General features: G+C 38.7%; 2 protein-coding genes across 3 annotated transcripts in view; one reads left to right on the top strand and one right to left on the bottom strand.

The window, feature by feature from the left end:
- LOC122522651 overlaps positions 1–7,619 on the top strand; it is a 58,202-nt gene extending 50,583 nt beyond the window's left edge. Inside the window, exon 5 of the mRNA XM_043643884.1 lies at positions 7,005–7,619. Coding sequence (XP_043499819.1) covers positions 7,005–7,574 — 570 coding nt within the window. The 3' untranslated portion in view covers positions 7,575–7,619. The remainder of the gene's footprint in view (positions 1–7,004) is intronic.
- The window catches only part of LOC122522559 (autophagy-related protein 16-1), a 374,631-nt gene that overhangs the window by 212,273 nt on the left and 142,587 nt on the right, over positions 1–19,771 (bottom strand). The gene's annotated exons all lie outside the window — the stretch shown is intronic.

Genomic DNA, 19,771 nt, shown 5'->3' with positions numbered 1-19,771 from the left:
TGTTTAAACAAACCTACCGTGGGTCAGCAAAGTTTGCCTTAATAGATTTCTTTCGTTAACTTCTCAACGCAACACATTTCAACTACCTAATAATACCGGTTACGAGTAAAAGGTTCCAACGATCTTGACCACTACTACTACTACTACTACTATTACTACTACTATCGCAAAGACTAAGAGAATCTAGAAGCGTTCGTCTCTTAGACGATAGCACTGAGTAAACAAGCTTTTCTTTCTTCCACGCGCTTGTCCATCCGCTCTCGTATCTACTTCTTCTACATTCGCTTTTTTACCAAGACCACCTTTTTCCTTCTCTCGGTAAACGCGATTAGTGTGCTCGCCATTCGTTTTAACGAGTTATCGTTTCGCAAGAATGTTGACTCTTATCGTTCAGCGGATTGTCAGCGTTACGACCACGCCTCGTGTCAGATCACTAGGAGTACGTTACAATAGAACTCGTTTGCTTTTCTCATTCTTTCGAAGCTTTTACGAACGAAGTTCTCCTAAGACAAACAGAAGCCATGCATAAATAGATAGATAGATAGATAGATAGATAGATAGACTCGTATACAAAAGGCCACTTTTATGTTCCTCAGAAGAAACCAATGTAGTATCTCGACACAACTATCCCTGATACTTTGCTTAGCAAGACAACAAAAAATGCTAATATTATCGTAATAAAAGGCTAAGCTAATAAAAAGAAACTAAAATGACAAACCTAAGAGCCAGCTTTAAGATACCGTACACGCTTATAACAAGACGATTAGAGACTATTAACGTTGATAATATTGGTACTCTTGTAGTAGGACAGGTTTAAGGAGACAAGATGGTTTATTTCAAATATGGATATTAGAATATTGAACGGAGGAGATTCTACGGGAGTTGACGAGGTTGGTTGGAAAGCAAGTGAGTGTAAGAGAGAGAGAAAGAGAGAGATAGACAGAGTAGAAGCAGTCAGGCACGAGTCAGCCAGTCTCTCTTTACCTTTATGCTAATCAATCACTTCGATGGATTTTACGACGGGAAGCAATTTCCTTGTACCATAATAGGTCGCGTCGAGCGGTACGCCACTGCCATCGTCATCCAACTCGACGTCTATGCTTCGACGATAACATGCCCTTGACTAGGAAGCCAGCCAGTCTTTGCTTGATGCTTGTACGAACGATTATTAGCGTCACAAATTTAACGAAAATGTAGAAATTATTCTACGATCCGAGTCGTATCGAGAAATTTAGAATGAATTATTGGAGAACAGAAATTTTTTTCCTTCCCCGCCGACAACTCCCCTCCCCTCCCCTCCCCTACCCACCCTCCAGGTCGTTCAATCTCGTATTATTTATCACGGATAAATGAGGAATCGGAAAAGAAATGATCGGAGGTTTAAATGAGAAAAGAAATAAATCTTGGTATATCCGTTGTTCGAACGAAAAGATTCGAATAAGTTAAAGAGAGAGAGAAATAAAAAGAAATGAATTATTAACGGTTCACATCGAGTTCGATTATACTCATCGGCAAGTAGAGTCTTAATTGCACGGGAATCGTACATCGAGTAACATAATGAAAGAAACGCTAATAAAGGTCTCCCTCTCTCTCTCTCTCTCTCTCGGGGGCATATTACGAGGAAGTAAATAGTCGTTTCCTCGTGAAATTATTAGCAAACGTCTCGTCGATCGTCCCTCCGTCCCTCTCGTCGTTCTCCTCCCTCGAGGGCTGCGATCTTTATCGATCCGGCGGCGGTGGCGGCGGAGGCTTTGGTTCTCTTCGATTTATGTACCGGGAAAGAAAACGAGCGTTGTGTATCGTTACGATCGTGACAGGTCGGAGATGAAAGTACGAGATGAGCGTGGAGAGTGAATGGTGGGGGTGTGGGGTGGGGGTGGGCAAGGAAGGGAGGAAGGTGGGTAGGTGGAGTAGGAAAGATAGAAAGAAAGAGAAAGAAAGAAAGAAAGAAATGTTACTAGGGGCAGGCCGGCTCGTTAAATCGACGTTCCGCGTCATTTGCTAGCTCGCGCCGCGGCAAGATCTGCGCAATATCGCTTTATTATCAAGTAATAACAGTCCTAAGGTAGAAACGAAGAGTGAATTTATATCTGGTAACGCGATGGTAAGAAATAAATCTGGGCGAAGGTATATCATCGATGATGAGCAATGTTGTTCGAACGTTCCAACGAATGAATGACTTCGTAGGGATCTATGCCAGGACGATTCTCCTAATGATCGATTTTTTTTTACCCGACTGGACTCTCTCTCCCTCTCTCTCTCTCTCTTTCTTTTTCTTTTTCTGTTTGCCTGTCTTCCTCTTTCGCGAAATACTTATTGCGCTTAGAGTTCGTTGATAGAATAACTATAACATGTATTTTTGTATAATTTTCATCTTAGTATCTATAATAAACTACGAAACGAGAATTCTTTCCTGACGATAGAAAAATAATCAAAGAAAAGAAATATATACGAGGACAAGAAATAGAGCTTCTGATATTCGATGGAATTCGATGGTTTTCGTTCGCGTCGAATCGCAGTGTAACAGAAAGAGAGAGAGAAATCTAATAAGAAACTCGTTTCTTCGCGTATACACCAGCGGTGTGCTGAATCGTAATTTGAAAGAAAACGTTAGTAAGCAACAACGCGTTCTTCTTCTTCGAAGATTTTACCTTTGTGACGACTTTATCGAAAACTAGTGAAACGTTAGAGAAAAAAAAAAAAAAAAATAAAAAAGGTTGAAGATTATTTGCCGCGGAGGAGCTTATGAGCTTATGAGCTTATCTCGCTCACGTCGACCCGAGAGGAAAACGTATATAAAATATATTTCTAACCAACGACGTTTTGATATAGTATATTCTTACGCGACGTTGACGATCGCATTTCCCGTGACGTGACAAGGCCGTTTCACGTAGGCTACGTCATTACGAGTTGGTAATGGACGCATGTACGGATAGGTTTGACTGCCTTTAAACGAGAGAGGATCGTTTAACTCGTCAACAACGTGAGTTTCGTCTGACACACGTTTTTTTCTCTGCGAACCTTTCTACCAATTCCTTTTTTTTCTCTTTCTCTTTCTCGTTCTTCTTCCCCATATTTATTTCTTTTTATTTTACCTCTCCCACCCGTTTCCTCCCCGTTCGTTGTTTGCAACAACGACCATCGAAAAGCCATCAGCGAGAAAGAGAGAATAAAACAAGAAAAAGAAAGAAAGGCATCTGGTCTTTTTAAACATTCCTATCCTCTCTCTCTCTCTTTTTTTTCTTCTTCGTCGGTCGGTGAAACGCATAATAACGATTCCCTTAGTTGTTTAAACAATCGGCAAGTTATACACCGACCATCTCGAGAAAAGTTTTTCCTAGACGAAAAATGGTAGCGTCGACCAACCGTTCGTTCTATCTACTTCGGGTCTTGTCGTAGACGACGACGACGACGACGACGAACCTTTCGACAAAATTATTTCTCGGCGCCTGGCAGCTGCCAGGTCCCCCCTCCCCGTCCTTCCTCCTATCCACCCCCTTTCACCCTTTCTTCCGAAACGTAATCTTTTATCGAGAAAGAGAGAAGCGAGAGGTTCTCTTCAAGCTCGAGATTGAAACTCGAACAGTCAGAAAGAATAAATCTGCTTTACGCGAAGGGGTGAGGGGGAGGGGGAGGGTTTCAAAATAAAACGTCCAGAAAAACGCTGCCACCACCAACACCACCACCACCACCACCACACCGTTTCTTTCTTATCATCGAGAATAACATTCGATTGTAACAAACGGACAGTTTTCTTTAAATGGAACGAAGAAAATCATTCGGGAAATTGAATTCGCGTCGATTAATCGATGCACAATGGTGGCACGACGATATGTGTTCGAACCAATCGATCTATGATGAATTTATTTTTAAAACGACGATCTAATACGTGCGTGTTCGTGCGCGTGTATGTGTGTGTGTGTTAGTTTTCAAGAAAAGAAAGTAACTATAAATCAAGGATTTTCATTTCGCTACGACGCTAACATATTACCAACGCGATACATTGTACATTTTACGAGAACTTACCGATAGATTTGTACGGTTTGATTCGCGAAACACAAAAGTCGCATATGGTTGGAAACGATTTGTCGGTTAACGCGAAAGATCATCGCGTACGGCTGACTTGCAAAACGCAAATAGTTTCTCTATGATTGAGTACCCACCACATTTCGTATTTTCCTCGAGTTATCGTTTTTACCGATAAAAAAACATTTCTTCCGCCGATCGACGGAAACGGAGGGGCAGGGAGACGAAGGGGGAGGGGAATAGGTTTCCTAACGAATCGTATAAATCATTCTACTCGTTTTTTGTTTTGTTTAGAAATCTTGGAGAAGCAAAAAATTGATTGAAAATGAAAATTCTCCGATCAATCCTTTTTCTTATTCCTCTTCCTCCCCTGCCCCACCTCCCTCCCTCAATTCACTGGAAAACCGAACCAACGGAAAAATGATTGCTAATAATGGCAGAAAAAATTTCAATGTCAGCTAAACGAGAATCGCGGATACTCCAACCCCCCCCCTTCCGCCTCCCGCCTTCCGTCCGTATGAAGAATGATACCGCCGCATCGTGCGTTTATGAACGGACTTCTCGAGTGAAACCTGTCGTCAGGTTTCTTTGTCATCGTCGACGATCCTTCGCGTTCAAACTCTAGCGTCGACTCGTACCAGATGATGCCACGGAATGGCATTTCTTTTGTTAACATCCATCTCGGTGTCCCTTGATCTCTTTTTCTTCTTCATCCACGTTGTTCCCTTTACACCCATCAAATTCACCGACGACCCTTCTCCTCCTCGAACCACTCTCTCTCGTTGTTCTACTTTCCTCTTCTCTTTGTATTTTCTCCCCTCACACTCGTCTTTCTCTTTTCTCTTTCAAGCATAAGACCTTTGCTTGATCTAACTGGACAACGTGATGTCCAGTTAATGAAACTTCGTAGGTTTGTTGTTCCTTCATCTTTTCGCAATGCAAAAGAAGAAGAAGAAGAAGTACGGTTAAATGAAGCTGTACACGCCGTACAACGAAGCATATTTTAATGGCTTATTTTCCACCGATAACTTAGCTACGTGGTTGCCCGGTGTGTAAATAGGATGAACTTGGTAATACGCTGAGAAACCAGTTTTCAAAGATTACGAGGATAGAAAGAGTGGATAAGGATGACGATGACGACAACGTTAGAGGTCGCGTGGCACCATTTAGGCTCGTGACTTTTTTTCGAGAAAGGGTCTTTTGACTAATCGACTAATAAAAAGAAGAAAAAGGGCGTGGAGAGTGATTCTAATAGAAATTTTTAACCGTCTAGGGTGGGGGAAGAGGGAAACAATTTCAATGAAAATTCTTTCTCGGTAAAGGATCGGGAGTAGAAAAATCGAACTCATTTTTCAATCCGAGTTCCCCTCCCCCCTTGGTACGATTCTTCTTTTAAGTAAATCCCCGAGTATTTATTTCATCAACGATTAATAGATCGATCTTGGCGACGGATGAATTTAGCTTAAATCTATGAGAAAATTTTGCGAAGTATTTCTCTCGACTAAAACGCTTAAACATTTATCGAGATAAAAGAGAAGGATCATTAGATTGAGAGGAAGGAATAGAGTACGTACGACCTCTCGTTGGTAATCGAGAGTCTAAAAACGAGATTTAGTTATGGCTCTTCTCTCTCTCTCTCTCTTTTTCTCGTTTACTCACTCACTCTCTCATGTCATAATCTCGTGTAATTGCTGTTATACGGCCTTACCTAATAAAGAGCAAAAAATCCTACCGGAACAGCCAGTACAAAAAGGAATAACCAGTTTTAAACGTTAATCCCATCTAGTTTTCTCTATCATTCTTTTTCTCTTACTCATTTCGCGTTAAGTAACCAACCAATAATTCTTCTCCGTAGACTGTGCACGCACGCACACTTACACGCATATATTTATATATATAAATATTTTTTTTGAAATTTTTTTTGAATTTTCTTTGAAAAACAAAATGGATTATTCTTTGAGTTAAAAGCATTTTTTTAATATCTCTAAGTATTTTTCTTTATTCTAGATTTTCAAGTAAACGCTCGTGAATTTGTGCGAGAACGTAACTTATGGATAAGATTACCGGTTATATTCGCGGACTACGAACGAGAAACTCTTCTCGGTTATGAGAAAATAGTAGGAGAATGTGAAAAAGGGCGAGAGAGGGTGGAAGGGAAAGGGAGAGAAGGACCGCTTTCAGGAATTTCAGGATTAATGTGACAAAGCTTATTTCGGTCGGTCGGCCTTACATGCGCGCGAGCGTGTACGAATTACGAGGGAGCCCCCCTCCCCCATTCCTCAAGCCCCCCCTAACTCCACAACCCCCACAACAAAAACGGTTTCCACGAGCGTAAGCACGCTCGGCGATCGTTTTTCTCTTTTTTCTTCGTTCCTTCTCTTTCTTTTCTTATTTTTCATTCCACGTCCGCGTTTTCGCGACTACGAGTCACGAAAAAGATAAACGCAACCGCGTTAACTTATCGCGAAAAATCACTAAAAAAACGAAGTACTTTTTCTTACTCATTTTCCTATTCTTATTAGTTATAGTTAGTCTTATTAGTACTTTTACTTGATAATATCGGTCATTTCGTTGTACGTCATAAAATATATTTTCTTCTCTTTGCTTCCTATTTTCGTAACATTACGATGCGTACAAATTAACGATCGAACACTCATTACAGAGTTTTTCGTGATTCGCGAGAAGGTCGTTTCGTTCGTTCAAAGAAACTCGACTAACGTTCTATACGGTGATTTTCGTTTAACGATTTGTTTTAAAGAAGGGAAGAAGAAGTCTTATGCCGTTTTCTGGTACGGGTTGTTAAACTTTATTATTACTTATTTCCTTGATCTTGGCAGTTGAAGTTTTCGAAAGGATCGTGAAATTTCTCTTTGAAAAATGATTAATTTTCCAACGATCCCCTCTAACAAACTACTACTACTCATAAATATTTTTATCGTTACGTTAATAACCCGTCCTTTTTTTATTTTCTCTTTCAGATTCTCCTGTCGCACTTCGACGCGTTCAAGTTTCCAAGCTCGGAGGTCGTACAATTTCGTGCATTGGTGACACCGTGCATGCCGAGTTGCGAGCCGGTGCAGTGCGATCAGGAAGAGGCTACGGGAGAGCTCAGATCGGTGATCTCGTTTGGCAGACGCCGTCGTCGTCGTTCGACAACGTCATCGCAAAGCCGAGAAGATCTACTGTTGGTGCAATCAATTCAAATCACGGACAAGTTTGGATTCGAGAGAGAAGGGAAATCGTCGAACGGCACATCGGCAACGCGAGACACCGTCTTCATCGAAAGCACCGAAGACATTAACGGTTCGTCTATGGGAGTTTGCATAAATCTTGGGGAGGCAATCGTAGCCGGCACGGTATTTCTCGTAGCGCAAATTGCCCTAATCGCGGTATGGACCTTCACTTGGCAACGGCGTCGACAAATGTTAAAAAATCAGGAAGCACTATCGGTATCGGTATCCGTGCCAGGTATGCACTCACCTGGTTCCGCTCGTACCGACAGTCTCTGTAAGTTGTACGACGCTGGTTACACCGGACGTCGTTTCTGAACCCGACGAATTCATTTCTTCAATTATTAAATCCCTCTTCGATCATCGTCCTCTTTCACGCGTCTCTCGTTCTCCCGTAGTAAACTATATATTATATTTCACGTAGGTACTACCGGCGGCGAGTAGTAACGATGATGCACGAAGCAGCGCGAGTCCCGACTTTTGTCACGACGAACGGACGATTTTCAAATGCTTATCTTCTTGCCCTCTATCCCTTTTTCTTTCTTTAGCTTTAACCCCTTTCCCCGTTTTCATCATCCTTATTACTTTTTATCTTACTTACTTACTTACTTTTCATTATTTTCTTATACTACGTAATCTTTTCTATCTCGCTTTAGCACTCGTCCGTTACCTTGTACTCGGGAATCGCGTGAAATTTTTCGTCGCAGTCTGATTTAATATAAATATTAAGCTCGACGGCTTGGATAGATAATAGAAAAAAGATATTAATAAATAGATTTTGTCTTAATATCTGTACGTGAAACATGATTCAATGTAACATTCTCTGTCCAAGCCATCGATCGATCTAAGTTGCGCTATTTGCAATGGTGCAACTTTACGCTCGTGCATCTTCTCTAACTCCCACTTTGCGTAACGCCTTAGATTATCGTAATTTTCTACGAACGAACGATCGATCTCTCCAAATAAATAAAGAAAGAAATAAAGAAAGAAGTAAGCGTGAAGAATGGCTAAGGTGATAGTTCGAAAAGAAAGTTCGATCGGTCGTTTCGTGGTTTAAGGAAGAAGTAGAAGAAGAAGAAGCACGAAGACGTAAAAAAAATATAAAAGAAGAAGAATAAGAAGAAGAATAAGAAAAAGAAGAAGTAAAAGGGATGGGGTATCTGTTTTTGTTCTTCTTCTTCTTCTTCTTCTTCCGACAAACCGGCTTCTCCTCGTTAACCCTTCGTTCCCAAGGTGATACGCACGGGCGTGGCGTAAAGGGCTCATAAGGTGATGGAGGTCGACGTGTATTTGCTACGTTGGATAGGGCACCGCAACGTGGACTCTAATTAGCATTGGGAATCGAGCGTGATTATGCAGATGCTCCGAGTAGGATATCAACGGGTGTAGCGATGGGAGGTTGTGGGTTAAGGAAAGCGCGTGAGAGACCGGCTGGTTGAGATGCTCGAAACGGAAGGAGAGTAAGCGAGAACGAACGGGGGGAAACGAAGGGGGAGAACGTGGCTGAGAAGGGATGATATGCGCGCAAAGGGGTTGGCGGAAGGTTAATTGCCTCTTGTGGTGTCTCGAGGCTAAGCTAAGCTTGCAGGGTAGAGCTTGATAGGGTTGGATGTACCCACAGCCGGTGAACGGAAGGGAGGTGGTCCTACAGGAGATGCTGAAGGAAGAGAAGGAGGATGAGACGGAGGATGAGGAGGAGGAGGAGGAGGATGATGGTAGCTCTGGATCACATCGGAGATAGCCATCTCCTCCACAGCCACGTAACCCCGATCTCTCCCCTTTTGACTGAACCTTAGCCACGTCCTGCATCTCCGTTCCGTGTGCCTGGCTTAATTTACATTGCAACGCGTGACCTTATCAATCTGAACCGACCAATTCTCTCTCTCTCTCTGTCTCTCTATGTCTGTTTGTCCGTCTCTGTTTCTAATAAGAATAAGAGAAACAATTATCGGCAAAATGGAATGATATTAAAAACATGTTTAATTCTTAAATATTGACACACACTCGCGCACCAATACTAATTTCGAATTTAACGCGAGGAGGAAGCAATTCCTAGTTTCGAACGAACTACCCCGGCGGAACGTGGAAGCTAATATGAATGCCAGAGATAGAGTGGAGAAAACAAAGTGGCTAAGCAATCGAAATTCAGCATAGGCGATGGTAGTTACGCTGAGTAAATTTAGATCGATTAACCTTATCGAGAAGACTTGGTCGATTCTCTCGACGTTGCTCTCTAAGTGGTAGGGAAATCGAATTAATCGAGAAAGTTGAAGATTAGAATACGCTAGTCAAGGCAAACAGACAGGGTGAATGATAATAGAAAAGGATGAAGAGAAAGAGAGAGAGAGAGAAAGGGGGAGAAGTTGGAGGAAGGGCAGAGAGATGAAAAGCGGATTGCCATAGAGGAATTTACCTTACAGTTAGCCGAACTTTGAATTGTTCTGCTGTTTGACGTTTGTCTACGGTGGAAACGAGGGAAGCGTGCTCGTGGTTTATTCCCGTACGTATGTATCTAACCAGTAGAATACGTGGATAATGACTACCTGTCCGGTACGCTCAACGTCGGGGTAACGTAGTCTCTCCGTGTCCGTAACCCTTTTTCTTCTCTCTCTCTCTCTTTCTCTCTTTCTTTCTTTCTTTCTTTCTATCTTTACGCGTATTCCCAATGTCACGGCTCGTTTATAAATTTCTACTTTCGTGCCGTCGGTAATGATTTCAATCGCCAAGCCGAGAGACTGGATTATATATAATTTACGAGGAAGACAGGAAGAAGCGCGGGGGTGGAGTGTACGTCGGAGAAAAAGGCAAGGAGAAAAAGAGAAAGAGGAAAAGGGAAAGAAAAGAAAAAAAAAGACAACGAGAAAGTTTAATTGGCTGTTTTAAAAATATTACGTAAAAATCTCTCTCTCTCTCTCTTTCTTTCCATCCCTTCGCGAAGAAGAAAATTTTGTTCTTTCTTTTTTTTTTTTTTAAGCTCCCTTCTTTTTCGTCGATGCAAAGCCACGATTAGTTAGTTCGGTTTTTTTCTTTCTGTTTTAATTTTCTTTTTTTGTTTTTTTTTTTTTTTTTTTTTTCTTTTTCGTTCACTCTCTCGATAACGATCGCGAACTTCCTCCGTGAAATTTAACTCGCTTAATTTTCCGAGCGAGCAGCAGCAGCAAGTGCTCGTTTTTTTCTTACCACGTATCTTCTTTCCGCCGACCCTTCTACGCTTATTCATCTATTCGCTTTTCGTCTTTTTTTCTTTTTTTTCTTTTTTTCATATGTATATCTTTTAACAAGAATAACAAACAAATAATAAAAAAAAAGATATATATATATATATATATATAATATACATACCACATATACCATACTATAGTACGATACACAAATAAAAATACCGACTGCTGGTGCCTAATGAGTTTTTATATACTTTTTTTTTTTTTTCTTCTAATTATCATTATAATTATTATCTTTTTAATTGCGAGCGTCACAACTCGACAAAAGAACGCTTTTAATTACGAATAAACTCTTAAGGATTTTTCGCTAACGCAAGAGATAGTATATTATTCAATCCGCTTTGTGGTGAGAGGGTAGAGTCAATTTTTCTCTTCTTTTATGTTTCCTTTATTTTTTTTTTTTTTTTTTTTTTTTTTTTAATTTTCTTCTTCATTTCTATATCTGTTATAAGTCGGTAATATTAAACGAACGTAATATCTCAGTTAATAGTATCGTCGAACGTGTGCTTAGCCAACGCGTTATTTGTTATTAAAACACGTAATAGCAAAGTGCACTTTCGCCGGTCTACGACCAGACGCGGGAACATTATTTTATTTCTACGTTTTTAATCCATGCTTGCTCCTTTTTTTTCTGATATTCAAAAAAAGAAAAAAAGAAAAAGAACGACTAACCAAAATGTTTCGATTCGCGAGAAAAAAAAATACAAGGAATAATAATAATAATAATAATAATAATAATAATAATAATAATGTCTCGCGTCAACGTCGTAAGTAAGCAATCATGTAGCAATATACGAGAAGTAAGAGAAGTGATAAACAAGAAAATAATAACGAACAAAAAGAAAAAAAGAAAAAAAAAAAAAGATAAGCTGAACTAAGAAAGATATCACAGGTACGAGCACTTTCCATCGACTTGATCGAACGAACAGCCGCACCGAGGAACAAAAAAAACACAAAAAAAAAAAACAAAAAAAAGGAAAGGTGCGAGAATAAAAAAGCTGAGAAGTTTGATCCAACTCAATGGAAACTGCCGATATTATTACGTCGTCCGTAAGATTTTTTTTATCTATCTAACTAACTAACTAACTAACTAACTAACTAACTAATTTTACTTTTTCTTATTCCCCGCCTTATATGTTTCCTTTTCTTTTTTTTTTTTTTTTTTTTTTTAAACGTCGTATACGATGGGAGTTAAACACGCGCAAGCAATGATGTATCGATTAAACTATTTCACTATCTTTAATATTATTACTGTGGTAAGTTTATTTCTTTTTTTTTTTTTTTTTTTAATTATATTCTAAAGAAAGGAAAGCGTCGAGGATAATAATTATGATTATGATAATAATAATAATAATTATTATATTAATAATAATAATAATATAATATTAATAATAACGATAATATAATATTACTATTGAGATAATGATAATAATTATAATAATAATAATAATAATAATAATAATAATAATAATATTGGGCTCGAGGACGATCGCTAGAAAAAAAAAATTTGACGACGATTTTGCGCTTATTCGGAATTATCTTCTTCCCTACTTTTTTTCCTCCCACTCTCTTGTTTACGTACATACACACACATATATAATATACATATATATGTATACACGTAGAAAGAGAGAGATGATACATCTCTTTCATTTTGTAAACGAAACACGCGTATAAAGGAAAAGGGGTAGTTGCCGCGCAAAAAAGTCGACGTAGTTGGCGTCGTCGCTTCCGCTTATGCGAACACGTTTTTCTTCCCCCACCCCCACTCCTTCTACTTTCTTTCCCACCCCCACCCCCACCCCTAAGCAACAACCACCAATGTGCACAAACCACGACAATTTCTCGACTTAACAAACGTTACATTTGTTTTCAACCATTTGCTACTTTCTAAACCCTTCCCCACCCCCAACCCCTACCCAGGTATTTTTTCTCTCTTTCTTTCTTTCTTCCCCTTTCTTTTTTAACTCTCATACCTTTGCTTCTCATTTCGTAAGTATTCGCGAACGCAGAGAAAGAGACGTCGGTGCTTGTCCTCGAGCCTGAGGTGCGCGACTATGATTCGTCGTAAAGGAAAGAAAAGTAACAAAAAAGAAAAAAAAAAAAGAAATAAGTGTGGAAAAGCTCGAAAAGCAGCTCGAGTCTGTTCTGTACCTTGACAAAACAACGCATTTATTCTCTCACTTTCCCTCTCACTCTCCTTGCTTTCTCTCTCTCTCTTTTTAATCTAAACTTTTTTTTTCTCCTTAACTCTTGGTCGTACAACAAACCGATCGAAATGATCGTTTGAACGATCATCGTTTATCAGTTTGTCTGTCCGTCCGTCCTCCCTTTTTTGTTTTTTTTTCTTCCGTAATCATCCACGAAACTCGGACGATTATTTTCTTCGAGTTTCGAGCAACGATGATTCGACGAAAAAAAAACAATTAATTCGGAGACGACTCGATACTATAATCATTTTACGCAAACGTATTCCCGAAACGTTATAATCGCTTATAATACCGTCACGTACAGAGCTTACCCGACAATCGAGTTTTCGTACATTATTATCGGCGCACCTGGCGTAATCGCTTATTTATTTTACTACGTTTAAATGTAATAATCTCTCGCTATGTTATATCGATACGAGGATTAAAAAAAAAAGAAAAAAAAAAAAAGGATATAAAACAACGAACCTTTGGAAGAAAAAAAAAAGAAGAAGAAGAAGAAGAACCAACGAAGCAAGTAGCATCCAATGATTCTCGTTCGTTGTAACACTACTCCCTGTCACGACGATCACTATTCTTTTTTTTTCTTATATTTTTAATAATTATAATAATAATAATAATGATGATGATATGATAATTACAATTGTTTGATTTGAACAAAAAAAAATGAAATACAAATTTAATTGATTCGTCGAGACAGGTAATATACGAATGCGCGTGTGCTTCGTTAGTTCCTTCTTTTTTTTTCTCTTCTTCTTCTTTTTTTTTTTTACATCATTTTCTTTTCTTTTCACTGTCATTTTTTTTATACTATCGACACGTATCCTTGATAGCCGAGAAAGGTCGGCGTCATACATTGTCAGTACCGTAACAATACACGTTGTACATAGCATATATGGTACAGAGAAAATAAAGCCCATTTTATAACGAATAAACGAGAACGATTTATTTCTACTATTCCCATCTCTCAATTTCCTCTCACGTTTACAGCAAATCGTTGATTTTTCGAGGAAAATTCTTCGAGGTATTTTCTCTTTTTCTTTTATTTTTATTCTTCACAACGAACGAACGCTAACTTCGTGACGTCTAGGTAAGCACAAGAAGAATCTCTTTTCTACTAATGGGATATAATTAAGAGAAAGAAGAAAGAAGATAAAAAAGAAAAAAAGAAAAAAAAAGGTAACGCTACGGGATTAATAGGTTTTTACCTGGTCGTTTTATTTCCGAGTTAATAATAATATTAATACTAGTAATACTTGTAATAATAACAGTCTTTCTCGTTTCGTAAATTATGCCGACGCGTAGATATTCGTATAGCCAGATAATTCGAAAAAATGTGGAAAAAAAATAGAAGAAATCAGAAAGAGAAAGAGAGAGAGAAAGAGATGATTCGGACCATCTCATAGCAGGTGAGTTAAATCACTTTACTGAAGTCTTAACGACTTCCTTTAACCTTTTATCTTCCAACACTTTTTATTTCATCTCCATTCGAAGAAGATTACGTGAACTAACATAGTGACAAGAGAAAGACACCGATAACGACTACGAAGATGGCGGATGCGAACGTTCCGAGTCACGAAAAAACGTTCTAAATTACTCGACTAAATCACAAATGGTCGACCGTTTAGTTAAAAATATGCTCGAAAGAAATATGCATTCGTAACGATGGAACACTTATCCCTTCGTGTATATGTATATGTATGTATATATCAATCAAGGTGTTATTACGGTAAGTATTACCTCTGATGGCCGAATTGAAAGGCGTGAATTATGTGTGCGGGAGTGAGTGAGTGAGTGCGTGCGTGCGTGCGTATGCATTATAATATAAGAATTACGCGTGTATCGAGAGACGTTGATGGATCTTTTTCCTCTCATTAAAAATGATGCAAATGATCGTTTTCCGTAGCCAAAGACGACCCCCTTTACATTTCATGTTTTCTTGAAATAATATCGTTTTAGTAGGAAGTAGAAATGGAACGAGAGGAAATAATGAATGAAGATTTTTAATGACGTTAAATATATAATCAACGAGACAAAATTATTTTCATCATCATCATTCGATGTGTTATTCAATCGAGTAATTTTCGTCACGATCATTACCACGATAGTAATGAAGTTGTTTTACTGATTCATACCTATATTATCTTAGAAAATACAGCCATATTAATTTACATAATTTTACGGGAAATACTTCCTCCTCCTCCTCCTCCGAAAAAGAAGAAGAAGAAGAAGAAGTGAATAAAAATAATCTAACATAACGCATACGCATAAATCTAAAATCTAAATATGAAAATATTTAAATAATATTCGAAACAATTAATTCAATTAATTAACAAAATATTATTTAAATATATAATTGAAGAATTATAATGTAGGAATCGTTGACACATATTAGATGTATACGATGTTGACGAAAACGCGTCATCTAATTTACATAAATTTGAGCAAAATGAAAGATCTCGTTAAGATCCATTTTCGAATAAAGATCGTCAACCCGATGACAAGCGGAAGCACTTAGTCTGTTCTTAAAATCGAATCTCTTAGGATAATGGTCGATCTTTGTCGTGGCGTTAGACGAAGACGTGACTCGTTAGAAAGGATCGGTGGCATCCATGAGAAACGACGAGAAACTCGATAGTTAGAAAGGGAGAGAGTCGAGTCAAGTCAAGTCAATATCGAGTGCATCGTGCAGCACGAGCTTAAAGTGAGCCATGTAAATTTCAAACTATGACTACTTTATCTCCCCCGCACTTGTTGTATACCAACGTTTTATTGGCTTGATAAAATTTCATTGGTTTTAGAATCGAATAAAGAGAAAAACAAACTAGACACTGAACAAAATACAAAAAATTCTTAATCGATAATGCGTACAAATCTGACAACTTTAGTTCTTTCGATTTGTTTTTTTTTTTCTTCAAGCAAATACGATCATAGGATGTGTGATATGAATTTCCAATAAGGAAACATAGATATTTCTATTCGTTGATTTTACACCTGGTCGTTATCTTCTTAATATATGCAAAGTATCGAACAGTTGATTATTTTAAAAGAGACACATTGAATCTCAGACGCGAACGAGAAAAATGAATTTCCTGTATTGGAACGATCTCGTTTAAAAATAAACGTAATGTCTACAGAGAGAATTATCCAAATTCGATCTAGAATCATCACAATGTAATTTATCGTGCGTGTGCAATTCGGTCGTATCCATGGGAAGGATTATCGACTATGTTAATGAACCGAAGCAAAGATAATGGCGCTAATCATTTCTGCTTGTAGATTCTCTGAACGTCACGAAATCATATTATCGGTAACTTGCAAATCGATGGACCGTGTAATTATCGATTATAACGTAGGTATCCCAGTTTCCCAAGACTCACTTGATACGAATCGTTAAAATGAAAATATATGATTATGATACCGGTTAGCGTATAGTATTTTTCTTTTCTTTTTTTCTTCTTTATTCATTAACTTTGTCTTATAGATCGTTCACGTGACACAGTTATCAACGGGGATACAATTAAAAATACGGCCTCCTCGTGATGGTTTTTATAGACGAGCCATGGTTTACAGTTATTCGATTGTGAAGCAACTAAGCATTGGTAGGACGTAAGATCGCGAGGTCATATTGCGATGCTTTGGAGAGAAGACCGACCTGAAAAACGAAGGACCTATCGCTCCGAGACATTACGGTACCAGCACGGTTAACCGCAGCGGAAGACCCACTGACCCAACCAACGAACTCCATTGGCCAAATCTCCATTCGATCGGTGTTCGTCAACTATCCAGGAGGAGTATTATCATCGAAGATGATCCGTTCCATCTCTAAAAATACGTAAAAAACCTAGCTAACTCAAAGGTGATTCTCTCAAATTAGAAATTTAATGCCAGGTAAAATGCATTATCCAAGATAAAAGAGGTATATTAAAACGGCCAAGGGAAAAAAGGGTATTGCGATTTATCACGCGATTGATCATGATCGATTTAACGGGTGGTGAAACGTCTGTAGGTAGATGCTAGACGCGAAAACGAGCCATCCAATCGAAATCGTTAAAAATTTATTACCGAGTTCGATAATACGAAAGAACCGTAGAATAATAATAGAAGAGAGAGAGAGAGAGAGAATCCGGCGTCGATATTCTCATCGCGTCGCGCGCATATCCAGAAAGATACGAATTTAAGACGAACCCGAATTCTATTACCAACTTTATCGTTTCTCATTTTCATATGCTCGTAGTGCCTGAGTCATTCTCTTTTTGACGCATAATTTGTTAGATGATCTAGCTAGTTCGAGTCTACACTATCTATCTGAGCGTAATCAAACTTTTAAATAAATTTATATGAATGTGTGCGTATATAACTAGATATATGTAAATATGGGTATGTCGAAGGGAAATGATTAAAATGGAAAATTGATTAAATCTCTGAGGTAGATGATCAATTCGCGAAAGATATTAAAATAACAATTCTGTGAGATGATTTCTCCGGAGAAAGTAAGTGATTAATTAAAGAATCAAATTATTTAACTATTTTAGTAAAAAGATGAAAAAACAGCTCTATGAGAAGCCACGAATCAACGAAATGTTTTGATAAAAATGAATGTGAACATTATTATTTATTCATTATGTTTTTAAAAATATCAGCTTATAAGTATCTATTTTCTTTTCGAATAAATCATTTCTGTTTCAATGATTATCGTTGTATCATCTACTCTACATTTAATAATACATCGTTTACTAAATAAATATACTTTTAAATATCGTCTCACTAAAACAATTAAAAGAGATTTAATGAAATGAATTACTTTCTTTAGGTAAATCAGCCCAGTACAGTGTTGTTACTTTAACATTTTCCATGATTCGATCAAATCTACATTTTTATCATTTATCTGCAACATATACGTACTAACATATGTATGCACGCGAAGCGAACGTATGTAAAATGTGATGAGTAAAGAGATAGCAGACAAGAGTTTATAAAGTTGCGATAGTATTTCCCCCACCACCTCGGCCCGATCGATTCGCAATACGTTCGTTTGGAAGAGAGCACTCGGTATCGAATCAATGTGAATGACACTAGAGAGAACATAGAAATCGAACAAAGCGAACAGTTCGAAATGTCGATGCGATCTACAATGCGGTAACCGCGATCTACCTGATCTCTCGAAGTTCGACCTTATTAGATCGGGATAATGTCTCAAAGGAAACGCTGTTATCCAAACGGTATCATCATTCACTATACGTCGTCTCAAATAGGAACCTCGTTCCACTATAAGATGTCCACTGCGAGCCATTTGTCAAAAGTCGAAAGACGCCAGGAACGTCCCCCTATCGACGTTTCCCTCTTACTCACCCCCCCCCTCACCCATCCCCGGAATTATCTACCTCCTATCTCTACCAACTCTACCAACAGGAAGCACAATATTCCTCCTACCTAATTCTGTTCCTATCTTCGAATTATCCCAACGTTTATTCCGTACTCCTCGATTTATACGACGAATTCAAAATTCATCGAACGATTTCCTAACGCCACGATAACTCTCGGACTCGTAACCAATCGAAAATGATTTTCCAGCGAATGCTTTTTTCTTCTTCTCCTCCTCTAATAAGAGTCTTTCATTCCCGAAAGATCGAATTCGTAGTCTCGTTGCATCGTTTTTTGTTTTTTCTTTTTACGTCAATTTCTCTCGACGTTTGTCGCAATTCAAAGTCGACTATTACTTTCTCCAAAAAAAAAAAAAAGAAAAAACCGATCAAAATAAAAAGACCGTTGTAAGAGTTGCGTTATCTTTCGAATCGAAACATTTATTTTTCTCTTTCAATTGGTGATTTTCAATTTGGAAAGACTTGGATTAGTAAGGGAAGAAAGAAAAAAAAGGAAAGTGTCGGTAAAGAACTTTACAAGAGAAAGAGAAAAGAAAATAAGATTTTCGTTTTATCGAATTGAGCTACCGAGAAATAGTGAAACGAGTGTAGGTTCTAAACCAAGTCTGGTGATGGTGGTGGTGTTTATGGTGGTGATGGTGGTGGAGTGACTAGCTATGCCAGGAAAGAACGTCGAGGTAGTCAAGTGTCCGACTGCTTGGAACGAAAGAGGGTGGTTGCTTCTGCGTTTACTTGTTTCTACTTTCTTGTTGCCTAGGGTGCGGAATGTCGCGCTGTATCGGAAAGAGAATGGCTGTTAGTCGAGGTACGAGTAGAAGAACAGGGCGCATTGAACGTTGGGGAGAGAGGAAGGAAAGGAGGGAGGGAGGGAAGAAACCGGAAGAAGATGGAAAGAGAAACTGTTGGTGGAAGAGAGAGATGAAGTACGAGAAATACGAAAAGAACCGAGAAAAAGATAGGAAAAAGTCTGGGCGAGGGTGTAGGATAGAAAAGTAGTGAGTAGAGTGGAATCTGTACGACATAGACAAAAAAGAAAAGGAAGAAAATGAGAGGTTGGGAAGTTAGAGAAAAAGAGAGGAAAAGAAGAAGGAAAAAAAGAGGAAATAAAAGAGGGAAAGTAAGAAGGACCGTTGTCAAGAGGAAAGCGTACATTCCAAAAGGGAATGCAAGCAGGGGGAGGCTTGAAATAAGAAAGGTTGAGTATACTGAACGAAACGGAGGCAAAGTGTGGTGAAGGAGAAGGTCGAAGAGCTTCGATCCTTCTTCCCTTTGGCTTCCCTTTGGCTTCCCTTTGGCTTCCCTACGTCGGTTATATCCAACCGAACTGGATACCACGTGGTATCACGTAAATCCAAAGAAAACACCTCTTCGTCTTCACTCTCTCTCTCTCTCTGTCTCTGTCTCTATCCGTTCGTCTTCCTTCGATGTGTTTCGGTTGGCTATCTTTGAGAACAAGCGTTTCGAAGAAACTGTATGAGAGGGAGAGAAAAAGAGAGAGAGATAGAACATTTTCTAGCCACATTCTTCGCGCAGAACTGCACACCTAGCAACGAACTGGGGCTGATAGTGTACATACGCGATAGAAAGAAAAAGAAAAGTAGAAAGGAAGAGAAGAAGAAGAAGAAGAAACACAGGGAAAATAACAAACTACATATCCCAACTGGCACTTTGGAAAAAGAATTTTAGCTAGCTTGGATATGTAT

The sequence above is a fragment of the Polistes fuscatus genome, unplaced genomic scaffold (assembly GCF_010416935.1).
Source record: "Polistes fuscatus isolate 324 unplaced genomic scaffold, CU_Pfus_HIC Scaffold5, whole genome shotgun sequence".
NCBI classification, from domain to species: domain Eukaryota; kingdom Metazoa; phylum Arthropoda; class Insecta; order Hymenoptera; family Vespidae; genus Polistes; species Polistes fuscatus.
The sequence above is the reverse complement of the archived record's forward strand: the minus strand, read 5'-3'. Positions and strand labels throughout refer to the sequence as shown.